This window comes from Accipiter gentilis, chromosome 1 (genome assembly GCF_929443795.1).
Source record: "Accipiter gentilis chromosome 1, bAccGen1.1, whole genome shotgun sequence".
NCBI lineage: Eukaryota > Metazoa > Chordata > Aves > Accipitriformes > Accipitridae > Astur > Astur gentilis.
In genome coordinates, this window is record NC_064880.1 from 38346323 (window position 1) to 38372997 (window position 26675).

The window sequence follows — 26675 nt, forward strand, 5'->3', positions numbered from 1 at the left end:
TATTCAGTCTCTTTAGAAACTTCTCCAGGGGAAAAGTGTTGGGAGATCTACAAAGTGGATTTTTTTTTTCTCTCTTTTTTTTTTTTTCCCCCCTTCCCCCTGTTTTTTACCGCTCCTCTGCAGACTTTGCAACAAAACACTCCAACTTTGCAGAAAACTTTTTTCTTTTTTTTGCCTTTTTTTTTTTTTGCCTTTTTTTTGCTTTTTTTTTTTTTTTTTCTCCGCTTTTTTTGCCTTTGCAAATCTTGGAAGAGGAAAGCGGGAGGGTTGAACAGAGCCGATCGAAACACAACTTTGCTTCATACCAAGCTTCCCAGCAGCTCGCTGCGTCGGGAGAGACTTTTTCTCCTCCTGCAGAAGAAGAGAGAGGGAAGGGGAGCTTTGCATCCCCTCTTCCTTCTCCTGCGTTTCCCCCTCCCCACCCCACCCCCCCCCCCCCCGCCCCTTGACTGCTTTGATGCATTAATAGCAGGACACTGGTTTTCAAGGAACTTTGCTCCCTTCCCAACCTGCCTCCTCCCAGCCCTTTGGGAAGAGTGTGTGTGTGCGTGTGTGTGAAATCGCCGTCCCACCTCCCCGAACCCCCCTGCTCTTCCACGCCTCCCCTTGCAACCTGTAGGCTGTGCAACCCCTGCAGGCTTTTCTCCCTTTCCCCCCCTCCTTCCCTCCCCCTCTCTTTTTGCGCTCCCGCGGATCGCGGTGCGAATTCCCCTTTTCGAGGCGAGCAAAAGCTGAAAGAAGGAGAAAAAGGAAACAAACAAACAAAAAGACAAAAAAGCAAACCTAGACACCCCCTCCCCCCCCTTCCTAACGCCAAAAGCAAAGCAGGAAGGTCTCGCACCCCGAGAATAAACCCCGGAGCGGGGCGCCTGCAAGCAGGGGCTGCGCTTTCCTCCCCTTTTCCTTTTTGATTTTTTTTTAATTTTTTTTTTTTTTCCCCCCGAAGGGGCAAGCGGAAAGCAAGCGCCGCCCGCCCGCCCCCCCCCCCCCCCCGCCCCCCGCCGGCGGCAGCCCCCCGCGCCCCGTCCCGCAGCATCCCCGCCGCGATGCTGCTGCGGCTCCTGGTGCTGCTGGGCGCCTGCCCGGGGCTGTCGCGGTGCCTGGGCTCCTTCGTGCAGTGCGAGCCCTGCGACGGCAAGGCGCTGTCGCTCTGCCCGCCGCCGCCGCTGGGCTGCGAGCTGGTGAAGGAGCCGGGCTGCGGCTGCTGCCTCACCTGCGCCCTGCCCGCCGGCCAGCCCTGCGGCGTCTACACCGAGCGCTGCGCCCGCGGGCTCCGCTGCCTCCCGCGCCAGGGCGAGGAGAAGCCGCTGCACGCCCTGCTCCACGGCACGGCCGTCTGCCTCAGCGAGAAGAGCTACCGCGAGCAAGCCAAGGCCGGTGAGTGACCCTCGCTTCTCCCACCCGCCTCCTGCCCGGGTGCTTCTCCGCCTCGCCGGCTCCTTTGCCATCTCTCCGACTGCCGTTCCCACCCCGCCGCCGTCTCCCGGCTGCCTTTTCCCTCTTTCCGGGGGCTCTCCCATGCCCCTCCGCTTGCTTTTCTGCCTTTCCGGCTCCCTTTCGCTCTTTCCGCCCGCTTTTCTGCTCCCTCCCACTGGCTGCTCTTCCCTGTCCCCCCCCCCGGCTGCTTTCCCATCCTTCCGGCTGATTTTCCATCTTCCAGGTGCCCTCCCGTGCCCCCGCTTGCTTTTTCCTCCTTCCCGGCCACTTTGCCATCTTTCCGCCCGCTTTTCCATCCCCACCCTCCTCAGCCGCTCTTCCATCCCCCCCTCCCCCGCGGTGTGCTTTTCTGCCTTCCCGGCTGCTCTTCCATTCCCCTCCACCACCACCAGCTGCTTTTCCATCTTTCTGGCTACTTTTACATCCTTCTGCCTGATTTTTATCTCTCTCACAGACACATACACACGCCCCGGCTGCTTTTCCATCTTTCCAGCTATTTCCCTGTTCCTTCCCCTCCCCACCCCCTCCACCGGCAGCTTTTCCAAGCCCCTGGTTGCTGCTTCTCCACCACCACCACTTCCCCTGGCTGCTCTGCCATCCCCCTATTGCTTTTCCACCTTTCCAGCTACTTTTCCATCTTTCCGGCTGCTCTTCCACCCACCTCCCCCACCCCCAGTTGCTTTTCCGTCTTTCTGGCTGCTCTTCCATCCCCCCCAGCTGCTTTTCCATCTTTGCGGGTACTCTTCCATCCCCCTAGCTGTTCTTCCATGCCCCCCGCTGCTTTTCCCATCCTGCTTTCCATCCATGCCCTGGGCGAACCTCCTGTTGCATCATCTCACAGTCGTCCTCACCCTCCCTTCCATCATCACCTCGGGGTTGTCCCATCCCCAATGGAAAGCTTGTCTTCCCCCACCTCCCAGATGCACCCTCTTAGCCACAGCTGCATCCCAGTCCTTCCCCAGTTGCATCCCTTCCATCTTTCCTGCATCCCTTTCTTCACCCTCTCCCTGACCCCTTTCCCTCACCATATCCTCCACCTTGCTCTGGGGCCCGAGCTGGCCTCTGCAGCTTGAGGTACAGGGGAGGGCAGGGCACCTCCTTGCAACCGTCTGCCCCATCCCCAACGTCCTCAGCCACCCTGGGGTTTGTTGCTCAGCCTCCCACTTTCTCCCTGAAATCGTTGCAGCCTGCTCCTCCTGGCTGCCCGCTGCTGGACGTCTTTGTTGGGCAACGGGGTTTAGCCCAGGGAGGTGAGGGGAGCAGGTGCATTAGGGACAGGGAATCTGCAACTGCAAAAAATGATGATGGTGTTGCTAAGAACCATGAAGAATAGGTTAAAAGCAAGCATGAAGGCTGGCATGGTAGCACCAGTGCAAAAAGCCAAGCTTCTGAAATGTTTGCACCTTGCACGTGACAAAAGCACGAAAGAAAGTGCTCCTTTACTTTGGCACTCATTTAACTCCCATTTCTGGATCGTGTAGCTTGTGCAAACACACTTTCCCTGTACTCCTCCAAATACATCTGTATTTCTGCCACAGTGTGAAGGGGAGGCAGGGAGGGTGTCTGTATGTCCAGGGGACCGGGGAACCACTTGGCAAAAATACCCCAGAAACAGGCCCCCCACTTTTTTTTGGCCCATGAAGAAGTCATTTTTGCTTGTTAGCAAGCTTCTGCTTATACCCACGCAATGGGAATCCATTTCTCCTTCCTAGCACCTAATAAATCTTGATGCTTTTATTATTTTTCCCCTTTGCTGCTTGCAGGCAGTGGTTGTGTTGCTATGCTCCATCCTTCACAGCAAAACCAAATTCCGTGTGTATAACCTCCCCCCTCCCTCAAATGACAACAAATGTCCAAACTTCCTTAAAATCAGCCAGAAACAGCAAAGCTGAGCTTGGTTTTTTGAAGGGGAGCTGGAAGGGGTGAGGGCTGGGAGGGGACCTGCGCAGGGAGCTGCGGGTGAAGCCAGGAGCCACGTTCCTGCCGTGGAGCCCAGGAAGCTGGGCAATAACCCGCTGGCAGTGGAGCTATGCGAAGTATCCCGGAGCGCGTCATCCCCGGTGTTTATTTACTCTGCGCGTATGTGTGCGCGGCCAGGGGCAGGCGGTGTGGTCGGGAAGGCAGAGCTATGCAGCTGAAACCCAGCGGCAGCTGGGAGAGCGGGGCCGATCCTCATGCCCATGGTGAGGGTGCCCCATGCAGACCAAAGGCCCCCAGAAAAGCTTTGGCACTTGTCTCCCCGCTTGAATCTCCTCTTGTTCCACCTGCCTCGCTCTTCCCAAGGAAGCTGGTCCGTCAGCAGGTGCTTTGCCTGAAACTTTGGCCGGTCCCCTTGTAATATCGCTGCTTCTGGTTTTCTTGGGATAGGGAGCACCCGTTGAATGAACAAGGAGAGGGATAGGAAAGAGCTTGCAGGTTTGTTGCAAAACCAACCCCTTGGCGTTACCTGCACTTCCAGTTTGGACTCCCCGAGCGCCGCAGGGGGCTCTTTTCGACAGGTTTTGTTCGCAGCCGGGAGATGAGCCTGGATCGGAAAAGCTGCTGCAAGAAGCCGCGGGAGACCGGCAGGCTCCTCTTGAGATTTGCACGATTGCAAAAAAGAAATAAAAAATAAATCAGGAATTCCTGAGGACAGGGAGGGAAAAAACTCTCTTGGCATTCGAGTGGTAGCGTGTGAGAACAAAGTATATTTTCATAGGCGTGTTTCTAAGCAACAGGGCAAGGAAAGAAATTAAGTTTGACTTGAACTTTCTGGCCTCTGCCAGTTTGGCCAGCAGTGCAGGGACCGTGTGCTAGGGAAGCTGGCCTGGCCCTCTGATCTGTCAATGACCAAAATTGGCCCTGAGCTGCGAACCACTGAGAAAGAATCAGCACTCTGCAAAATAAACTATGTGACAGCAGCGAGGACTAGATCAAACTGCTTTTCTATCTATTTCTGCTCTTGCGCTGGCTGAGCTTAAAATCGCAGATGCTTTCCTCCTTATAGTCGAGGTGGAGATGCAGCAAGCGGTATTATAAGAGCCCAAGCCTGGGAGGCCAGGCTTGGCTCTCCTGTAGACCAGAGATGTCTTGCCTGGGGGCGAGATGCTGCTGGGTACCGTGCCTCAGTTTCCTCATCTGTAAGCTGGGCACAGCAGTGCTGAGAAACGCTGGAGCTACTGGGCAGAATGTGCTCCTGGTTTGCTGAGAGGTCGGAAATGAAAGCAAGTGTGGGATTAAAGGGCTTTGCTAAGGCTCGTTTTAAGTACACGGATGTGTAGGTACTGACGGGACGGTCTCTGTTAGTCCTTCCTGGCACAACAGTCAGACACTGTCCTCTACCGAAAGCCAAACATTACGGCTGTAATTGACTGTTCCTGGTAAAAAACCATGAATGAGCTTCATTTATGGCACAGGCTGCAGGAATCTGGATTTTCTCTGTTTTGTTTAGGTTTCCTTTGAAATACACCACGTCTTTCCATTTTTCTCCCCCTGTGCTCCCACCAGACTTCTTCCTGCTGAGACAGCAAGGTCAGGCCAAGCACCGGGGAGCGGAGGGCACAGATTGGAGCCTGCTGCCCTAAAAAGGCTCGTGGAAAAACAAAGGTTGTCAAATATTTCCTTCTCCTCTCTCATTCCTGCTCTCTTTCTAGAAAGCGAGCAAGACTTGGCAAGTTTCCTCACGAAACCGTGAGCCAACGATAACCAGGAGGGGAAAGGCGGGGGTTGCAGAACTAGCCCTAAGAAAATCGTCTTTGCTGCGTCAGCTGGAAGTAGGCGGAGGAGGAGTGCTGCTGAGCCCAAGTTTCCTGCAGCTCGTGTTCGGTGCAGCCCTTTATCCCTCCCTGACATATTCCCCCCCTACCCTGTTTCTCCTTCCCGTGCTCTTCTTCTGCTCCCCGTTCAGGGATGCAGGGGCTTCAGGGGCGAGCGATGGGGACGCGGCGGGGCAGGTGGGCAGCCCTTCGCCAAGGTCTGGGGCGAGGGTGAGGGTTAGGGCAGGGGTTTGTGGGAGTGGGGTTTGGTACGTGCCAGCCTGCAAACGTGTCGCTTGGGGAGGGACCCGGCGGGTGCAAGCGGCAGGTCCTTTGTGCGAAACAGCTCCCGAGCTGTCAAGGCAAAAGCTAGTAGCAACAGGCCTGCAAAGCCTCGGATCCAAAACGGGAAAATCTCCATTTTTCTTTTGATCTGAAGTTTCAACAACAATAACAATATATTAAAAAAAAAAAAAAAAAAAAAAGAAGAGGGTGAAATCCATCAGGTGCCAGCAAGAGAGCCAGGTTTCTGCGGTGTGTGTGTATGGGGGAGGGAGGGATGGGGTGGTTCAAACAGGAAAGGAGGGGCCTTGGCTGGAAAGATTTTTCGGCAGTCTGGTTTCTAAGGAAGGAGAGAGAATATTAAGTAGTTGATACAAATGAAATTCCTTCTGGGTGCCAGCAGAGTTCACCGGAGAAAAGACGTGGCTCTATGCGTGTGTGAGTGCATGCGTGAGTGATAGAGCTGGTCCCAAGCTCCCGTGCAGCGCTGTCAGCCTGGACCCGCTCCAGGTGAACGAAGGGAGCCCCTTCAGAGCGTGTACCGCTGCAGCGGAGATCGGGGACTGGCCTTAAACAGGAGCCTCTGCAAACCTGAGGGATGTTGGAAGAAGGCTGTGTGCCTCCTCGTGTCGATATTTAAGCACCAGCATCCTGTGCCCAGATGACCGTCGTGGCTTTGGCACGTCGGTGGCGTGAGCGCAGTTGTGTGCGACTGGAAGTGTTTGCATGACTGCGGGCTGAGTTGTCCCGTCAGGCTCGGAAGAGAGGGGTAGGAGAGCTCGGGTACGTTTTGCGCCAGCTTTGGGACAGCTCCTGGTTTCTCTTGGTCATGTAGTTTGGCACACGCGTGTCAGGGCAGCCGGGGAGGAAGGAGAGGAGGATAAGCAGCGAGCGGGCGCTGTCTCGCACAGAGCGTGGTGCTCTGCTTCCTCCTAACGTCCGCTGGAAGTTTTACCCACGCTGGATCGAAAGGCGTCGCAGAAGTAGGAGCAGCTGCGAGAGCTGTTATAGTGGTGGTGGTTCCCAGCGCTCTTCACCCAAAATGGAAAGCCTGGGAGCAGTCTGGGAAGGGGGGCAGGAACCTCAGCCCCTCCGGGGCTCGTCCTCCTCTGCTCAGTGTGGCGAGCCGCTAAGAACAGTTGCAGCTCGTTTCACCTGTGCTAAGTCACAGGGGAGATAAAAGGGCCCACGGCACAGCAAATCCTGCCTATTTCTTACCAAGCACTTAGTAGTGCAAATTCAAGGTCGGAGATAAATAAAAGCGGAATTTGGCAGGAACACACCTGCCCCTCGATGTGGGCTGCAGAGCAGCAGGATTAATGTGCACGAGGAAGATATGCATGTGAGCATACACACACATGTACCCATATTCACACGCCCACACACGCCTGCACAAACATTTAATGTGTGCAGACACACACATGGAGCATTTTTGTCTCTGGGGGAAGAATGGTTTCTAGGCAGCACACACAAACCTCTCTTAGGTGCAGTAGTTCTGCTTATGACTGGCACATTGGTATTTTGCCGTCAAGATCAGATATTGGCGTACAGACCAGCCTACCCTATCCTCCCACTGAGGGCTGAGAAATGAGGTGCAGGAGGTAAGCATATCAAACAAGAGGAGGCAAGGAAGGAGATAGAGGCAAGATATTCCTCCCAGCCAGCTGTGTGGATCCAAACTCACCCCCTCCATGTTTGGAGGTGGGTTGTATCTTCTGGATGGACTAAGTCTACGTTAGTTAAATACCCTGAGAGATATCCCAGTGAAGGTGCGGATTGGTTGTGGCTTCCAGAGGGACGACGATCCTCCTGCCGCATGTCGGGGGCTGGAGGGCACGTGCGGGGGGCAGTGGTGCCTGGTGGCATTGGTAGAGGACATGGTGCCAGGGGCACTGAGTGTGCTGGGGCCCTGCAAACTTCTGTTTGCCCAGGCAGCAACAACTGGCTTTTGGGAAAGTGGGAAAGAAGAACTGAATTGGGAAAAGATGGCAAATTTGCTGAAATGTGGCGAGCTGAGGGCAGGAGAAACAACCTCCAGCACTGAGGAGGAGGAGGCAGCAGGACTTGAGGACATGGTGCATGCAGAGGTCAAAGATGACCCGAAGAGTTTGGCCTGCGTGAACTCACTGGCAGCCAGCATAATAACCACCTAGTCATTTGTAAGGAGATTTTCTACAGGTAAAAAGATAGATATTATCTGATTATCCTCAGGACGGGTGTAGCTAAAAGCACAAGGAGGCTTTGCTGGCGAGGAGGAGAGGGAACCCCAGCCTACATGCTGCAATCCTTAAGACCTGGACCCCCCAGGCCCATTTAGTGAGAGCCTCCATGCCAGGTCTCCCTGGGGTGATGTGCAGGGCTGCCTGTGGGTCACGGAGTGGCGTGGCAGCTGTGCCCACACTCCCAGACCCAGGGGAGCTGCCCAACTGAGATCACTGGGCACGGGTCATGCTTGATGCCTCTGCCCATCCAGGAAGGGCCACGTCACACCTGGTGATGAAGGAGTGAAATCCCCCATCCTCTCACCACTCAACCCCCGCAAGACACCGTCTATTCCTTCAGCTGGGTAGCCAAGGCAACTCTCAGCAAGATGTTGGTTTTGAGGTGGGTCTTTGATGCTAGTGATCAGAGGGGTCCTCCTGGTATTTGTGTCAAGCCATGGCTTGCCGTTAATCCCAGCAGAAGCCAGTGTAGTGTGTTTGCAGAATTTCGGGACTCTTGGTGGTTTGATGCAGGAAAATTTGCTCTTAAGGAAGCAATTTCTCAGCATGTTTTGGTGGACCTCCTGTCTGTTTATGTTTCCAGGAGAAGTGCGCTAACTAACCATCAGCTTCTGGCTGCAAGACCACACCTGCCTTAAACTATGGCTGCAGGAAGGTCCAAGCCTCCCTGGCTGCAGGGAGGCTCTGGTCAACAGGCTAAAACTCGAGAGGAGGCATCTTAAATTTATGCCTGTGGAGTCAGTGGGCACTTCTGTGTGTTTGCATAAAGCCTTGCTCTCACTATTGCCCTCATTCTCCAGACCCCTCTGATATTCCCATCATTTTTCCCTGTGCCTCCACCCTTTTGATACTGCCTCTTTCACACAGAATGTGGAAATGGGGAGTAAATACCCCCCACAGCAAACTGGTACATCATTCCCTATTAGCTTGGCAGGGCTTGATCCTGCAAGATGCTGAGCACCTTTTTGCTAGGCCCAGAGTATCACAGGCTTTCAAGCACCTAATCCTCTTCATGGGAGACAGCTACCTCAGTCCTGGAAGGACTCTGAGGCCAAAGCTGAAGACACTGTTGGCTTCAGTAGGATTGGAAAGCTCTTAGCAGCTGCCTGCCTTGAGGGCTGTTATTGCAGTTTGGTTTGTTTGCTTGTTGGATGGACACAGCTGTCTCACTGATGGAGATAATTGTTATGTTGATGGAGGTAACTGGTCTGGTTGCTATTTAAGGGCAAGAAGGTAATCCTGACAGATACTTAAGGAAATGATCCCCTAGCTAAACAAGAGAGGGAATGTATGTTAAAGGTAACTTTGGGGGAAAAGTTGGCCAATAGACATAATTCTTTTTGTAGAAAACCAGTAGAAATACTTTATTTTTCTAAATGCACATGGGATTCACCCTTGGAAGACAATTAAATCAACAGACCGTTTATTATTCATGCCTAAGAAATCAGATGTTATGCATTGGACTAATGATGAAGATCTAGTAATTAAATAAGCCAGTGAACAACTATGGAACCTGGCTTTCACTTTTTAATTTAAAGGAGATGCTGGAAAAGAAAAGAAGTTCTATTAGGGAGGGACTGCATGTCTTATACCTGTCCAACAGTCAATTATGGTGCCGCCAGCCACATGTATGTCTTAATACATCTTAATAATGTCTAAACACTAAGTGACATACAGTCACTTTACTTTCACTTGTGACTCCTGCTTTCCTGAAGAAATAGCAGAAATGGGTGAAATTTTACCACATCATGTCATAAGCATTTCAGTATTCAGTTATTTGGTTTTGTAATAGCAGAGGCAGCTTGAGGTTGCAGGAAAAACAAGGAAGTGCAACAGGGATTTTATCAATCCAGAAAGGCTCTGGACTGTCGTGGTTTAACCGGTTACTAAGCACCATGCAGCCGCTCACTCACTCCCCCTACCCAGTGGGATGGGGAGAGAATCCAGAAAAAAAAAGGTAAAACTTGTGGGTTGCGATAAGAACAGTTTAGTAGAACAGAAAGGAAGAAACTAATAATGATAGCAACAACAATAATAAAATGACAGTAATAATGAAAGGATTGGAATATACAAAACAAGTGATGCACAATGCAATTCCTCACCACTTGATGACCAATGCCCAGTTAATTCCCAAGCAGTGATCCCCAACTGCCCCAGGCCAACTCCTCCCCGGTTTATATACCAGACATGGCATCACATAGTATGGAATAGCCCATTGGCCACTTTGGGTCAGCCACTTTGGGTCAGCTGTCCTGGCTGTGTCCCCTCTCAACTTATAGTGCCCATCCAGCCTTCTTGCTGGCTGGGCACGAGAAGCTAAAAAATCCTTGATTTAGTCTAAACACTACTTGGCAACAACTGAAAAAGTCAGTGTGTTATCAACATTATTCTCATACTGAACCCAAAACATAACACTATACCAGCTACTAGAAAGAAAATTAACTCTATCCCAGCTGAAACCAGGACACGGACCTGTGGCAAAGGGTGATCAGCTGTCTTTCTTGGAGTTTCAGACTCCAAAATTGAGATCTGTACCCTTTGCTCCATCAAGGGACCCGTGATATTTTTTTAACATTGAAAAGCGTCTTTGTATGGTGTGGGACCAAAGGGGTTTGGTTAGTGTATGCAATGGTACAGTGCAAGGAGGGAGATGGCTAGGAGAGGCAAGAGTGATCCGTTAGGATCAAGCTTGGGCAAGTTTCTGCTTATCAATATTGTCAGAGTGTGAACATCAAACTTCTGGTACTTTTTTGTGGGACTACTTAGGTGGACTGAGAGATTAAATAATGGCCAGGCCTACCCCAGGCAAAGGCTTTCTGAGAGAAGGAGCCATTAAGAAAGTAGAAGAGAGTCCTGAGGGCAGAGGTGGAAATCTCATCACTCGGAGCTTGTAAAAGTCAGGTTGGACAGTACATGTGATGATGTGTCATCTGGTGCTGACACAGAGATGAGCAATGGATGATCTCACAGATCTTTTCCATCTGGTTTAAGGCAGAGCTGTGAAAGTCAGGCTGAAGGCCTAGAAATTAATCCAGGCTAGGCTGGAGGCTGCAATCACAGTTGCACGCCTGAAATACTTGTGGTGTTGGAGCAGTTCTCATCTAGCGCCTGACACAGGTGCATCTCCAGACTCCACCTGATGTGCCTTCACCTCTTTCTCTGGGGCGGGCAAAGGGTTTGGCTTTCTTGGCTCTTCCAGTTAACTGGCTGCTGTTGAGGCTGACGGACACCCTCAATAACATAAGCGAGGATGGATCTTGTGATGGAGACCACCAGCCTCCAGTGGGAGCAGCCTCTCCCAGATTCAGTTTCAGTAGGCCAGTTGTTAAAAGCTTCTGCTCAGTATGAAACTAAATCAGATTCAAAACCCTGACTAAAAGGCAAAAGCCACCTTCATCTATAAGCAGGCCAGAGAGCTTAGCATGAACTGTAGCGGCTACATCTCTGGTAGGACATCCTCTTCTCGGGATCATCTCCTTTAATAGAGAGGTTTCCTCTTAATTGCATGTTGTTCTCAGGGTAAAACGCTACAATATCCACAGTGACATCCCAGCTTTTGATGGCTGCCAGCAACACTCTTCTTGGTTACGGTTCTCTTTCTAAGGCCTTCTTAGCACCTGGCTCTACTATGATTTGTCATGTTTGGGTTTCAGTGATCAAGAGTAGCAGCATCCTGGCAGCATCCTGCTTTCAAGCCCAGGTTTCTTGACATCTTATGTATATTGACACCTGCCTTCAGCTGAGTTTTGGAGACGGGTCCCACATAGTCCAAGGGGGCAAAGCTACCTACTCTTCCTCCCTGGTGTCATTTCTTCCACTGCTGCTGTTGAGCTAACTCCATCCAAAAAATTCCTCCTTGTGCCCTTCTTTCTCATACAATAATGATAGTTGATGGATGCTCTTAGGCTTCTCTTCCAACCCATCACACCTCCATTCCTAAAGACACAGCAAGACTTTTTTTCAGGTGATCCCTTCCCACCTGGTGGCCAGATGAGTGGTTCAAACCCTTTTATTTTCATTCAGAAGACCTGAAAATGTGTTTGTTTTCTAGGAAGGTTTTTTTCCGTCTTTCTGCCACAGATAAACCCCACAGAGAAACTGCTGGTAAACAATTAAATTATGCTTATCAGGAGCTACTTTAGATTTTCCTCACCTTTACTGTCAGTTAGGCAGAGACTGTCATGCAATCTTCTTCCCTGAGTTTTCCTTCTTTGCTCTTTTCTGCTCTTAGTTCCTTGGCAGCTGGGTGGGTTTTTTGCCACCTTTATTACAGGCGATGGAATCTGCCACTAGGGTGGCTTTGTTGGAAAAGATGCAAGACTGAGAAAGACTGAATGATTTCATCCTTTCCAGGAAGGAAGAATAAGTCTTGGTCACTATGATATTGAAAGATGTTTTATTTTGATTTCTCTGGGTTTTATTCTTCAATTCAGCTCTCAGCTTCTTCTGCAGTTTCAGCATATGGAATGGGAAACATCTGTAGTCTCCAGATGATATGAAGGAAATATGTTTTATCTTCCTATCATCAGTGCATCAGCAACAGGAGCTTTTTGATGTAAATCTAATCCTGAAATACTTCCTTCCCTTCCACTTGCCAATTCAGTTCCCTGGAAGATAACTTTGTTCAGGAAATGTCAGGCTTATGCAAGCAGCTATCTAGAAACAGAGTGCCTGCAATTTTGCAAGATGGCGCACGTCGGCATCATTTAATCGTAAAGGATGGATGTTTGTTCATCATCTTCCCAGAGGGAGAAACTCTGGAAAGTTTCCCAACTCTTTTACTGGTTAGACATTTTGGGTTCCCTCTTGCACTGAAATGGTTGTTGCTGGGAACCCCAAGTCTCTGGCCACACTGCCTGTCCACCACAGGCCGAGACCCTCACCTGAACTTGGTGTGTCCTGTATATGCATTGCTAGCTCCCAAGCCTCTGTTGAGAATGGATTGTAGCCTGATTTAGGAGCTCTCCAGAGAGAAAGAGACAGGCCAAAGACAACAGTGAGCTGCCGTCCTTGCTTGTACATCCCAGGTCAGAACCAGCCCAATCCTCCAGCTGGTGCCCAGACTTGGCTCTTCCAGCACAGCATAGATGGTTGAAGCCTGCTGAACTAACAGCTAGCAACGTGTAGGGAAGGAGCTTACGTCATGGAGATCCCCATCTCTAAACCTGCTTTTCTCCATGCTCTAGAGAGTTGCTCCCAGGGACTTTTATTTTGCGGCTGCAGCAAGGAAGGGCAGCTCAGGAAAAGTATCATTTGGCACACAGCAACGCAAATCCTTCCTTACGGTTCAAGTTCCCATAGCCATACCTCTCCCACCTCTGTGGCACTCGCTGGCACTGCGGAGAAGTGGTGCTGACCCAGAGATCCGTTCCTACAGATAGGCCCTGCACTTCCAGAGCAGACCAAAACATGAACTAGTTCCCTTGAGAGCTCCTTTCCCACATGCTGAGCTGCATTTCTCCCCCATCAGCTCTGTATGAGAACACTGAGGTCATCAGACCAATGATCTCCCTTTCCCATGAATCCTTTGTGAACCTGGGGGCAGCCCAAGCACCTGATATTCATGCTCCGCAGGTGAGCCCTGGCTGATGCAGCAGAATGTGCATCCACAGGTTTCTGCTGAGGAGACACAAATCTCCTGAGAAAGAGCTGGTCTTCCAGGCTAGTTCAGAAAAGCCCAAACAATAACTTGAAAAAAAAAGGCCACAGTATAGCACATCTCTCTGCCATCCATCCCCGCTCTCCAAGGCTCTTCTGGTATTCCTGAGCTGTTCCCAAGCATCCTACTGGGCCTTGGCTTAATAAAATGGAGATAAGTCTTAACCTAGGGTTGAGTCCTTCCAGCCCCCTGGCTGCTTTTCCATCTCTTCTCTGAGCTTGGTCCCACTGATCCATACCCTTCTCTTTAAAGGTGTCTCTGTGGGATGAGACCGTGAGGTCCCAGCAACTTTCACCATGCTGTCGCAGGGATTTAAGGTACTGGGATACCCCAGATACCCACCCCTTCCAAAAGCTTGTGTGGACTTTGGGCCATGGACTATTTGGACTCTGATCATATGTCTTTGGTAGGGGACTCGGCATGGTGGGGCAGAGTGGGTGTTTTTGTGGGTGCTCCATGATGCTTTGGCTGCTAAAGACTTCCTTCCACACCCTGCAAATCACAAAGGTGATTTGCTGCCTTCAGCAGCCATTGAGGTACCTAATTCCCAGTGAAGGAAATAGGGTCTGGGTTTTCTTACCGCTGCTCCCGTGCCTATAAAACAGTTTGGCACTGCCGGCAATGAGAGCTGCACCACAGGCTGCAAGGGGACCAGTACTGAAGAGATGGGGGGATTTATCTTTCTTAACTTCACACCTTTGGAGGCCTAAGGGAGACCACTGGAGTCACAGGAGGAGAGACTGGTGCCTCCAGAGATATGTCGTTCCACCCTAAAATCGGTGCCCAAGCCAAATGATGGGGCTGGTCACAATTTGGAGGGTGCAGCATCTCTGCAATGACTTAGACATGGAGTCGAGCCATCCAGCGAAGCCCCAACACCTCTGTGTTAGCAGACGGGCATTACTTAACACAGATCTGTCGTAAATGCCTGTTCCAGATCGCTGGGACTTGGGGGAGGTGGGGTGGCAGTCCAAGCACGGCGGCTGTTTTTCTGTCCTTCTCGGCGTGTGGTGTCTCCTCCCAGGCTGTCATCGCCCGCGAGCATCACCAGCACGCTCCCTTGCCAGTCCCCTCCAGACCGGCCGCGCCGGCCTGCCGTCGAGTCCCCACCAAAGCACAAAAGTTCGTCGGAAGTCCAAGGCACATTGCAGCTGGCTCTCCCGCAGCCAACGCCCTGGGCTAGCGGAGGGACTGGCTGGAGCCTGCATCCCCGGCCCTGGCTGCTCCTCCTCCGGTGGGTGCCAGACGGCCTCAGGCTGGGCGGCCGCCTGAGATCACCGCCTGACTTCACCGGGGCGGTGGTCTGGAGCAGTGACTCTGGCCCTGGGCATCGCCTCTGAGCCAGCTCCGCTGCCCACCCCCGCGGAGCTGTGACGAGGGGCTGGGGGTCGCTCACCGCCACACTGGGCGCTTGTGCCTGTGACGGGAACATAAACGAGCTGTTCTTCATTAGGGCAGTGAAAGCTCCCTTCTGTCTGGGCTGATCCCGGCAGCCTCTGGGGAGCTCAGGAATGCTTTTGCTCAGTTGTGCTCTCCAGCTGCCAAAGGGCGCGAGATGAGATGACCCTCCTCGCTCCGCATCCCTTCCCTGCCTGCATTTCAAGAATGCAAACGCAGCAGCTGTCCCTCTGTGCTGACCAGGAGGGAGGGAGTTTTATTTTCCCGTCATGGCCACAGGTGTAAGTCCAGGCTGGGGAGGAACTTGCCTCCATCCCAAGAGGTTTTGGTGTAGGTGAGGCACGTCCCCTCCTCTGGAGTGAGGACAAGTGGGGAGGGCAGCTGGGGGAAATGCATGATGGGGGTTTTTACCAGCCAGGGACCTGAGCACAGGCTTCCTGTATAACAGCCAATCTGAAGAAAAATGGGTACATCTCTAACACGATTTACAAGTGCAAAAGCTGTTTTCAGGGACAGCACCGATGTTCCTTCTCTCCCAGCCACAGGGTGCCCAGGGAAGCTGTTTTGCATTGCCCAGCAAGAACCAGTACCATAAAGGATAGGGGAGGAAGGAGGAGTGGGAGGATCCCGTCCCTTCGGCAGGTACAGGGAAGAAGACAAACATTGATTTCAGCAATCATTGCCTTTGCCTGCGTGTGCGTGTAAAGTCCAGCAGGAAGATGTAAGAAGCCAGCTTGGGGCTGGGCAGATAATGGAGCCGCCGTAGATAGCAGTCTGCAGCTGTTTGTGCCGGAGAGGTGTTGTTATGGGTGAAGCTTTGAGGGAATGTCCAGATCTGGCTCTGAGTAGCACTTCGGGGTCCTGATTGATAGGAACTGCAGAAAAATCCCTCCCTCTCTCCCCCAGCCTCTCCCATAAATTTTTCCCCTTTTCTGTTGCCAGCATTGGCTGCCTAGGTGTCTGATCCCAAAAAGTTGTCCCTCTCCCCCAAAAAGACAGCCAAGGTGTCAGAGATCACCTAGCTAGGTTTGGAAAATGCCACATTGTTGTAAGCGGCAATGGGACAGAAACTGGGGTCCTCCAGAGACAGCTGCCACCAAGGCCCAAAATCACAAGGAGCCTGTTGGAAAAGCAGGGTGGGGGTTCACTCATGGAGTCCTGCAGCTGAGGATATTTTCTTCCTGGGAATACTTGGCGGTAGCTCTTCATCCTGGGGGTAAATCCTCCTCTGGTGGAAAGCAGAGACGTTGTGCACTGTTGCACTGTGCTGTATAGTGGGAGACACTGCTCTCTAAGCAGCAATGTTTCAGCCTTGGGCAATGTAAGCCTTAATTTCCATCTTGCAATGAGCACCTCTAAACAGAGATGGCTGAGTATGGGGGCAAAGGAAGGACAGGGCAACTTCTCAAGGTCTCCACCAGTGACATTTGCTGTCATTCGTATGCTAGAGGTTTAACTGAGCTCCCCATTAAGTCTTTCTCCAACACCTTCCTGCTTAAGTGGTGTATTATGCTAGTGCTCATGCTGTAAATAATAATAATCATGATAATAATCAAGAGGGCTGTTTAACAAAGTTGTGCTATGGTTGTGCTTGTCCTTCTTAGGTGCACTGTGGCTTTGGGGGCGGGAGGGGGGGGGGGGGGGTGTTGAACAGGACAGCAAGTCCTCTAGCAGTGGGCTGTGGATGTAACAAGCATGGATCATTAGCAGCAGCGGTCAATAGATAACTTTTCCTACCTTCCTGCCAGAAACCGATGAAAATGCATTACGAAAATTCAAGCCTCCTAGCCATTTGGAACAAGCTTCCTGCTCCTCTCCGTAATGTCAGCAAGCAGGGAGGTGGTGTTCCCACACGCCCCACACCCACATGTGTATGCACACACACGCCCTGTGGGGACCTCACACGTGTCCAAAACGTCTGGAGTACAGAAGCACACAGGCTGGGTTTTGGCCTAGGTGCAGGAAGGTGCACAGACTGCTCTGGGTGATGTCTGTCAAGATCAGCAGGGAGCGGGACAGGAGCAATTTGCAGTTTCCCAGAAACTGTGCCTGGTATTTTGCTACTCCGTGTCCCTTCTGTAGGGGCAGGGTGAAAGGGTTGAAAATGGCTCCTGCCAGGGAGCTCCCTCTGGCCAGCCTGGAGCGGGGAGAGGGCACTAAGCCCTCAGCCCTGAGGCAGAAAACAGCCCACACTCCGCTATGGGTATTTTCTACCTCCCCGGGCTCAGGGGACCCTGCATGAATTAGGACATCAACATCAGTCCTTCTGGCCTGACTTGTGTCGGGAGCATCTCCAGATGCTCACCCCTCTTTCCCTGGGTCCTCCAGGGGCACCACAGCATCAGACCAGACACAAAGCCGTGGGGTGGCTCTGAGTCGAGTTCAGTCTTCTGCCTTGGCTGTAGTGTCAGCATCTCCTTGAGGTGGCTACAGCCCAGGTCTCACCTCCAGACTAGCCAGACATCCTCACTTTGGCCAGCAATGCCATTCTTCTGTGTGGCCAGCGAGCCTGGGACCTCCGCTGAGAGGTCACCTCCTCCTGAGGAGTGGGGAAAAGGGATGGAGAGGTGAAAGCCAGCCACCTCCTGCTTCCCACTGTCCCCTGCCAGGGGACACGGTCAGTAGGGCCTTCCTGTGTATGCCTTGTGCCCATAGCTGACATACGGAGATGCAGCACGCTCTGCCTCTGCAAATAGCCGCCTGTCCGAAACCCAATCGCCGGGTTGGCAAGGTGGAGGGGAGTAGGCGGGAAGGGGCTGTGCGGCGGGCCAGATCCTGACAGTGAGGGAGGAGGAACTCCAGCCTCCTTCCTGAGTCTCAGACAGCCACAATTAGGGCTCATTTGGGGAAACTGGGCATTGCTCCTGCTGGCATCTCTTCGGGAGCAGAAGTGCAGCGGTGCCAGCGCTGCTTGCCACGAGCCAGCCCCGGGGTGGCAGATGGAGGTTAACGAATGAGCTGGTGAGCGAGGATGGACAGGCGGGTGCAGGGGCTCCGGAGATGCTGACATGGGTGTCTGGTCCTGGCTGCAGCAGGTGGCTGCAGGTTGATATGGATGAGCTGGCCAGGACGCAAAGCGGGGGGACTGTGTGAGTGCCGCCTGCCCCAGCTCTGCCTTTCTCTCTTGCGTTGGGACCAGGAGGGTCCCCCACCAGCTGCCCATAGCTTGTCAGGAGTTTGTGTGTCAGATACCTATGCCCTTCAGTTTGAGAAAATTGTCTTGATAGTATCAAATTAGAGAACAGATAGTCGAGTGCATGAGCAGGGGCTGCTTCAGCCTTGTTGCTGAAGGAAATCAGGCTATCAAAAACATCAGCGAGTGGAGGAAAGGCATCCCTCCAGGGCATCTGTGGGGTTTTCACTGGGAAATAAAGACCCAGACTAGACACCACTGCTGAGTAGCAGATGGTGGACGAGTCCCACCACAGCCGTCCCTTGTTATACGACCCGTGTGTGCTGGGGAGGGCCAAGGGGGTCGGTTCCAGGTGCTTTTTCGCCCCTGCAGGAAGCACTGGACTTAGGCTGGGAACTGGGCAGCTTTCAATGCATGCTGGGCCCTCGGCTCCATCTGCTGAGCACTGGGCTCCTGTGGGTCCCACGTCCCCTTGCCGAAAGGGCTCCACGTTAGTCCCCAGCTGCCAGACCGCTCTGGCTGGCTGGCAGCTTGCAGAAAGCAGAGAAATAAGGTGTTTGCAGAGGCTGAAGCTGCTGACTGTCTGAGCAGGCTCAGCCGCTGCAAACACACATTGCACTGCAAGTCCTGGGAACTGGACACCCTGTGCTGTTTTTCTGACTGAATCCTCATTGCTTTGTCCCATTTGTTTGTTATTTTAGGTTTGCCCAGGTAGCTGTGCCTCTCATGTTTGTTATTGCAGGGGTAATGAGCTGTGCCCCTCTTGTGTTATTGTAGGGTTGCCTGCACTGGTGTGAATCCTCCCCTCCCTTTAATTACCTTGGGGGGCAGCCTGGGGAGATGCGCTGGCTCTGCTGCATCCAGCCCTGGCAGTCGGTGCCAGAGGGGATTCCTGGGACAGGTCACAGTGTGTTTCATTGCCGTGGAAGGGCTTAGTCACTGTGGATGTCTCCAGTCTCCTTTCAGACCTCGAACTGCCACAAAATCTTTGTGGCAAAGGATGCTCTTCTACTGCACCTTCTACAGTGTCATTTCCTGGGGTGACAAGATCATTCCCTATTTAATCAATTCCTTCTCTATCCCTTTAATCTGTCACCCCCTTATAATAGAGGAGCCCCAGCCTGTGGGGGCCTTTGAGTCCTGCAGCAAGAAAAAAAACCCAAATGTACAAGCATCATGGGGCAAAATGGCAAGAGAATTCCATCCTGGGGATATGTGCGAGTCCTGGGGATGGTGCATGGGATTATTTACATTGCTGTGGGCAGTTAGGAAGGTGCTGAGTCTGGGATGCTGACCCAGCTCTGTTCTTGTGCAAAGAGACAAAAAAAAATATGCTGCTTTAATAAATAAGTAGCTGTGGAAAACTTTCCAGTTTTGCTGGAAGAGGGCAGGTCTGCCTTGGCAAGGAGGAAGAGGAAACCAGTAGCTGTGGCAGGCCTGGGGGTCCAGCAACCAGCCTGTCCCTCAGCTACCCCCAAGGCCACCCAGCTGGGGCTGTGTGTGACAGGCCAGTGCCACCATCTGCTGCTGAGCAGTGCATCCATCCCCTCTTGCCAGGCATCCCCTGGGCACCCCTGGGCAGCCTGGTGGGGCAGAGCCATCCTCCTCACCCCTGGGGTGCATCTGGGCTCCAGGGAGCTGCCAGTCTGCAGGGAGACTCCTGTTTGCCTTGTTCAGGGGTGTTTATCCGCTTTTATTTTCATCCTGAGCCTTTTTCTTATGTCCCAACAGTGATGTTGTGATTGGTTCCCTGCTACCTTCACCACAGGGTTGCAGGAGGGGATGAACGGGGTTCACTGGCATCGAAGTCACTGGAGACACCCTGCAGGGAGGGATTCCAGCCACTCTGATGCTTTTCCTCCCACCGCAGTGGGTTGCCCCATGCCTGCTCGCTGGCCCCAGCAAAAAACTGGCATGAGCGCAGGGCTGCTGGGAACCAGGGACTGGGAGACTGGGAGCCTCTGGAGCCTTAAACTCTGTTCAGATTTAGTCCAGAAATAACCCTTTTTCACTCCAGTGGCTGTACTAAATGTCACAAGTCATCTAAGTTTAGACTGTCACCAGCTCTCTCCTATATATAACCATGCAGGGCTCCTGACTGCATCCCGCTGGCACAGGTCACACTGGGGCAATCCGGGGGGTGTATAGGGAGGCGACTGCCATGAGCAGAGCCTAAACGCTCTCCTCCCTTGTCGTCGGTACTACTGGTGGCAGCTACGGTCAGGCAGCACTGCTCGGCAGCGTTACCCCAGGCTTTGCCAGCTCCTCAGTGGGTGGCAGCGGACAGGGGCTGGTTCAGTCCTGTGAGTGTGGGGCTGCAGACTGAGGACCCCGGAGATCCCAGCACTTGTCAGACGTGTCTTTGGCATCACTGCCAAAGAGTCTGCCCAAACACATGGTGGCTTTGCTGTGGGACTGCCCTTGACTTTGGAGTTGTCTCATCTTTGAGCATCCCTAGCTTTTGCTCTTGCATCTGCAAGGCATGGTGGGGTGTGAATTTGTCACTTCAGCTTCTCACCATGGCTAAAGAGGGGCTACTCTGCCACATTTTGTGCGTCATCTGGTCCTTTCTGGGTTTGGGATAAGCCATCCACCAGTCCTTCTGCGCTGACACACTGCAAACAATGGTGGCTTTATATGTAGGAGCCCATCCTGACTCCCAGCTCCTCCATGCCCTCAGACGTCTTCCTGTCCTGAGCTCGGGGGTCACACAAAAGCCATGCCAGGTCCCACACAGTGGGATAAAGCCAGGGCTGTAGGCAGCAGCTGGGAAAGGGATTTCTTTGGTCATTTGTTCCCGTCCCGCCTGGTGCAAAGATGTCGTCTGGAGTCAGGCAGGAGGCTCTCTGTGCAAAAGAAAGCCCCAGTCAGCTCATGGAGACCTGACGGTTTGGTACCCCTTCCCTTCCAGAACGGGAGTCCCGAGAGCACGAGGAGCCAACCACGTCAGAGATGACAGAGGAGACCTACCCACCCAAGGCCTACCGGCCCAAGCACGGGCGCCTCTCCGAGCTCAAGGCTGAGGCCCTGAAGAAGGACCGCCGAAAGAAGCTGACGCTGGCCAAGTTTGTGGGCATGGCGGAGAACACGGCGCACCCCCGCGTCGTCATCCCTGAGCTCCGGCAAGAGTTTGAGCTGGTGGGTGCCTTCGCCTTCCCTCTGCGGGGCTCCTGCGGGTGGGGGGGCTTTGCCCGCTGGGGAGCATGTGCCGGTGAGGGGGGACAGGGGACCTGGGGGCATTTGCAGCTGGAGGCTTGCTGCAGGGTGCTCCCCCTCTCACGCTCCATCTTCTCCCTGCTCGCAGGGTCCCTGCCGCAGGCACATGGAGGCATCCCTGCAGGAGCTCAAGAGCAGCCAGCGGATGGTCCCACGTGCCGTCCACCTCCCCAACTGCGACCGAAAAGGCTTCTACAAGAGGAAGCAGGTAAGAAAGAGCCCCACAGAGGGATGCTTCCCATCCAGGGTCTGCTGCCCTGGATGGAAAGGATGGAGGTTTTTCCTCTACTGGACCGGTGGGGAGGGTTGCTGTGAGCATCTCCAGGCACAGTTGGTGGTGGGTGGCCTTGCTGATGGCTGCAAGTGCCATCTGGCCTGAGGCAAGCATCCTGAAGGAGCTGGTGTGGGAGGAGGAGAAGGCAGAGAGCCCCAGGCTGGGGTAGCAGCAGGGATGGAGATGTGCTGAAAGCGGGGAGCCGGAGCTAGGTCCTACCCAGGGGATTGCATCACTGGGGTGAAAGGGGCAAAGCACAGGGCTGGTCCTGGTACCAGTGCGAGGAAGCCACGCGGCATCTGGAGGTCATCTCCTGATCTCTGCCCTTGGGTATCTCCCCAGTGCAAGCCCTCCCGAGGCCGGAAGCGTGGGTTGTGTTGGTGCGTGGACAAATACGGCATGAAGCTGCCAGGGACTGACTACCTGAGCGGAGACCTGCAGTGCCACGCGTTTGACAGCAGCAACGTGGAGTGAAGTCGCATCCCCTCCCTCTGCCCCATCACTACCTACCCAGGCTCCCTTCCACCCTCCCCTCCGCACCTCCCCGTGCCCCGGGACTCCGATTCCTTTCATCTCATGTAAGAAGAAAAAAAGAAAGGAAAAGAAAAAAGAGAAAGGAAGGAAAAGAAAAAAGAGAAAGGAAAGAAAAAAAGCAAAAGGGAAAGAAAGAAGTAAAGAAAGGAAAAGCAAAAAGAAAAGAAAGGAAAAAAGAGAAAAGAAAAAGAAAGAAAAAAGAAAAGAGAAGAAAAGAAAAGCAAAGAAAAGCAAAGAAAAGCAAAGAAAAGCAAAGAAAAGCAAAGAAAAGAAAAGAAAAGAAAAGAAAAGAAAAGAAAAGAGAAGAAAAGAAAGGAAAAGAAAGGAAAAGAAGAGAAAAGAGAAAAACAAACCCTGAAGAAACTGAGGACTCGGAATCTACAGCAGCCTCTTGACAACAAGGACTCAGCAAGGAAAGGACAGAGCCAGAGACAAACCAGCTGCGGCCACTCCACCGTCCCGCGCCTCCCCGTGCCTCTCCCCAATGCCACCCACGCACCCTTGCCATGAGCAGAAGCCACCCTGATGTAGGAAGCTCTCCGAGTTGGTGATTTTCCAGTATGGGTTTTGGGCAGGTTAATTTTCTTTTTTTTTTTTTTTGGGTTAGCTAGTTGTTTTCTAAAGGGTCTCAAGAGAAAACCTTGTGGCCACCAGCAATCCCCCTCCTCGCTGCGGTCCTCCGGAGTCTCCTCCCCACATCACTGGGACTCACTCGAGTCAATCTGACTTGTCTTCAGCCTCAAACAAACACCCCAGATCCAGGTAGATTTTGACACGTTGGGAGGAGGAGTGGGACTGCTGGCTTCGTGTCTGGAGATGAGCCAGGGAGGGAAACACAGCTCCTGCAATAGCATGAATACTCCCCCAAAAATATTTGTGGACTTAAAAAAGAAATCATCCAAAAAGGAAAGATACCCTTCTCCATCTGTTTCCTCTCAAATGGGAGGTCAGAAATCTTTTTGGACAAGCGGGACTCTAACCATTGTCCATCCAGGTGTGGAAGTGTTTGTCATGTGCATGTGTGTGTGTGCACAGATGTGGCTTTTCCTCCTTGCAAAACTTCGCCTCAAAACCTGCAACCTGGAGGGCTTAACTGTAAGCAGGGAGAGAGATGCTGCCTCCCCCCCAAAAAAAACCCCAAACCATTAATAACCTGCTGGACTAAGCACGGGAGCAGAGTTACAGAGGAGCATCGGTGCCTGCGGGATCAGGGCCCCGCTGACGCCAAGGGCTGCATCCCAGCTGACCCCACAGATACTCCATCACCGTCCAGACTGAAGCATCCCTATGTGGGAACAGGGGGATTGGGGCCAAAACTCTTCACCACCCTTTGCTGCCACGAGGAAGACCAACTATGGAGATATTTTTTTTTTTCTTTTTTTCACAGCCAAAAAAGTGGTTTGCTCCAGGGGAAAAAATATCCCAAACCTACTCTTTGTTTTGTCTTGGATTTTTGTTAAAGCTGGTTTATAACCTTTCCCATGGGTAGGAAAACGCTGGTCTCCATCCTTTTGCATTGAGGATACTGCTCACATTGCCACGGCTGATTCCTGCCAACCTACAGTAAGATCCTGTGATGGGCTCTCACCTTTAACGTGGGACCCAGCTCCTTCTTGAGTGACAGCAGCCACCATACCGCGGAGACCCACTGCCTCAGGCATGCTAGGACAGCCCTCGGCTGCCTTCTTGACTTTATTGTTGGTTTTAATTTTTACATTTGATTTTGGGACTGTTGCCTCTCGTTTCCCCATGACAAGGGTCTCCAGGATGTTGGCGCTGGGAGGAGATCCTGCAGCAAAGGAAATGAAGGAAAGGAAAGCGAGCTGTGGGGACTGGGTGCTGTGGTCCCAGTGGGCAAACATGCACCCGCCAGCTACCATATCCCACTGCCACGGCTGGAGATGGCAGCTGGAGCTGGTCAGAGGACACAGCTGATCTCAGGTGGAAGGTTCTTGCACCCCTGAAGCCCCTTTGAGCATCCCGGAGCCAAGCAGAGAGGAAAGGGGGTCTGCAGCACTACTGGGTCCCCACCAGTGGGGATGGGGCACGGGGGATTTGACGCCAAGGGGTCTGGTGGAGGCTCCTCTCCATCACCAGTCAGGCACCCTCATAGCCTCCCACGGCATGGCACCACTCCCCCGAGCACCCCGTGGGGCCCCCCACCAGGACGCTTGCCCTGATCAAGGGCAGGACTGGACGCCCCGCAGTTATTTCCCTCGGAGTTGTGGCGGGGGCAAGTTTTGCCAATGGACTTCCATGGAGACCTGGTGGGGCATGTTTGGAGCTGGGGGCGAGGTGTCTTCCCTTGCTGAAAAGAAGGGAGAGTGCCACCAAATGCAGATCTGCGCCCCCCCCCAAAAAACCTGCCAGAGCAGTGTGACCCCGTGTTGCTGGAGGGGAGCACAGCGGGTGCTGGGGGAGGGACCCCTCTGGGCTCTGCAGGGCTGATGGAGCAGGGTCGGTTTGACCAGGGTGGTGGGTTAATGGTGCCGTGAAGGTGGGGTGAAGAATGGGGTAAAGGGGGCAGGTGGAGGAGGAGGAGGAGCTTGTGCCATCCCCAAGGGCCACAGGTCGCCATTGTCACCACTGTCTCCCGTCTCCTCCGCTCGCCAGTCCTCGTGCAAAACCTCCTGACTGTTATAGGCCAGTACCACCTTCCCCAGGACCCTTCTCTCCCCCTCTTTCTTGCTTTTTGTTCATTTGTTTGTTTGTTTTGTTGTTTGATTTCCCAAAACTTGAAAGCCTTTGGCTGCAGAGAAAGGAGGCGTGCCGTTGGGGCAGGATGGGAGCGGGCAGAGGGATGGCAGCTCCCCACAGACCTTAACTTTTGGGGCTGGTGCTTTTGCAGTGTGAGGGTCAGCTCACAGGGCCCGGTGGCGTTCTCATGACGTGGCCACCATGGTGACACTGGGAGGGGGACACAGGGTACCTCCCTGGCCTCGGCCTACAAAGCAATGGCCCCAGGAGCCCAGAGCAACAAAATCAATCCCGCACAGCCTCCCCTCCCCACCCTGCACATCCAGCAGTGGGATGGCACTGTCTGTCCTATCCCCTCCAACCTGGGGGGAGGAGGATGCAGGGAGAGGGCTGCACCACGCTCGCCCCCCCCAAGCCACCTTGGCTCCCGGGATGGGGCACCGACCACCCACACCCCCCCCCCAGCCACCCGCTCCCTTGAGCATCCCTGGCAGGATGAGGCTGTTTGCAGGCTGCACTAATATTTAGGACTGGGGTTGGAGCCCGAGCGGATTCAGGAGGGGTTGGCCCCCTTCCAGGGGCAGCAGTGACGAGGTGTTCCTGTTCTCAGCACCCAGCATTTGGGGTGAGAAAACCAAAAGGGCAGATTTGGAAGCTGGGGAGGGCTGGGTGAGCAGCGGGGTTGGTCGAGGCACATGAGGAAGTTCTGGCAATTTGTGCATCAGGGAGAGGCGTGAGGCTTGGGCGTCTCCGGCCATGGTCTATGCACCGACCCCACGCCGGTACCCGGGATGCTGGTTGGGAAGGAGAGGACAAGGATGGCGCAGGGGTCAAGACAGCCCTTCCACCACATCTCCCTGGGGAGCGGCGCTCGGTGGCTGGGCTACCCCTTGTCTGTACTGCAGTGGACTTCGAAAACCACTAGTACAAGAGCATTTTGCACTATTTCTCTGCTCTCTCTCCCCCCCCTTCTCTTTTTTCTCCCCCTTCCCCATGAAAACTCTCTTTTTTGTTGTTGGGGTTCTTTTTGTTGTTGTTGATTTTTTTTTTTTTCCCAAACGGAGCATTGTATATTTAACGACTGACAGTTCACCTCGCTTCCAGACCGCTGTCCTGGCACTGGCTAGGAGCCCTGCCTACTGTGCCCCCCCTCCCCAGCCCCACCAGCCCCCCGCCACTGCCACTGGGACAGACGTCACTGCGCACGTTACCCACCGTTGTAACACAGTTGTTAAAACACACCAGATTCCGAGTTTCCTGCCTGGTTTTTATCTTTAAGCAATATTCACTACACATTTTACGGTAGCTTTTTATAGCTTTACATACATACGGTAGCTCTGTTGTTTCTTTTTGTTTTGTTTTTGTTGTTGTTTTTTTTTTTTCCAGTAAACAAGAAATACTCATAATCTTACTGGTGGGAAAAAAAAAAAGCAGTTTGTGAAAAACTGACAATGGAAGAAGAGCTTAATGCTCTGTTTAGCATTTTGTACTTAAAAAAAAAAAATCTCACATTTTATTAAAAAGTGAAGATTGCTGTATACTATTTATTCAACTTATAATTTATGTTACTCTTTGATCTTTGTCTTTTCTCATGACAAAGCATTTATTTAATAAAGTTATGCATTCAGTTAGCTTGTGCCTGACCCTCGTGGAGCGTCTGCATGCCAGGGCCAGCCAGCGAGCTGCTCCGGCCCCAAGCATCCCCTGGCCGGCTGCAATGTGCCCCTGGGGGCCCAGCCAGACCCATAGGGGTGCTGGGGGAGGTACAGGTCATGGGGTAATGTGGCGGCAGCGGTTTAGGAGAGCTTTTGATACTGGAGCAATAAGGCAGCGGTAAAATTGCAAGCTTGAGTTTAGAGCATCCATAAAGCAGAGCTGCCCTATTTATTTTAGTAATTGCTTTGCATGGATGTGGCAGTGGGGCATGCAACTGGGTTATGTGGGAGAGAGCGCCTGGCTACTGGTGATGCTGAGCCCCCAGCTGCTATCCCAAACTGAGCCCCGCAGTTTGTTATCGGACATGACGCTTGAGCCTCAGACCCCTCTGGGCAGCAGGGAGATTTGTCCCAGTGTGCGGGAACATCCCTGC

General features: G+C 53.0%; 1 protein-coding gene across 1 annotated transcript; it reads left to right on the forward strand.

Annotated features, from left to right (window-relative positions):
* IGFBP5 (insulin like growth factor binding protein 5) lies at window positions 1-25968 on the forward strand. Its single transcript, XM_049815616.1, has 4 exons — window positions 1-1377; window positions 20777-21003; window positions 21170-21289; window positions 21698-25968. Exons 1-4 carry the CDS (start codon window positions 1047-1049, stop codon window positions 21827-21829), a joined length of 810 nt encoding a protein of 269 aa, XP_049671573.1. The 5' UTR covers window positions 1-1046; the 3' UTR covers window positions 21830-25968.
* The last annotated feature ends 707 nt before the right edge of the window (window positions 25969-26675 follow it).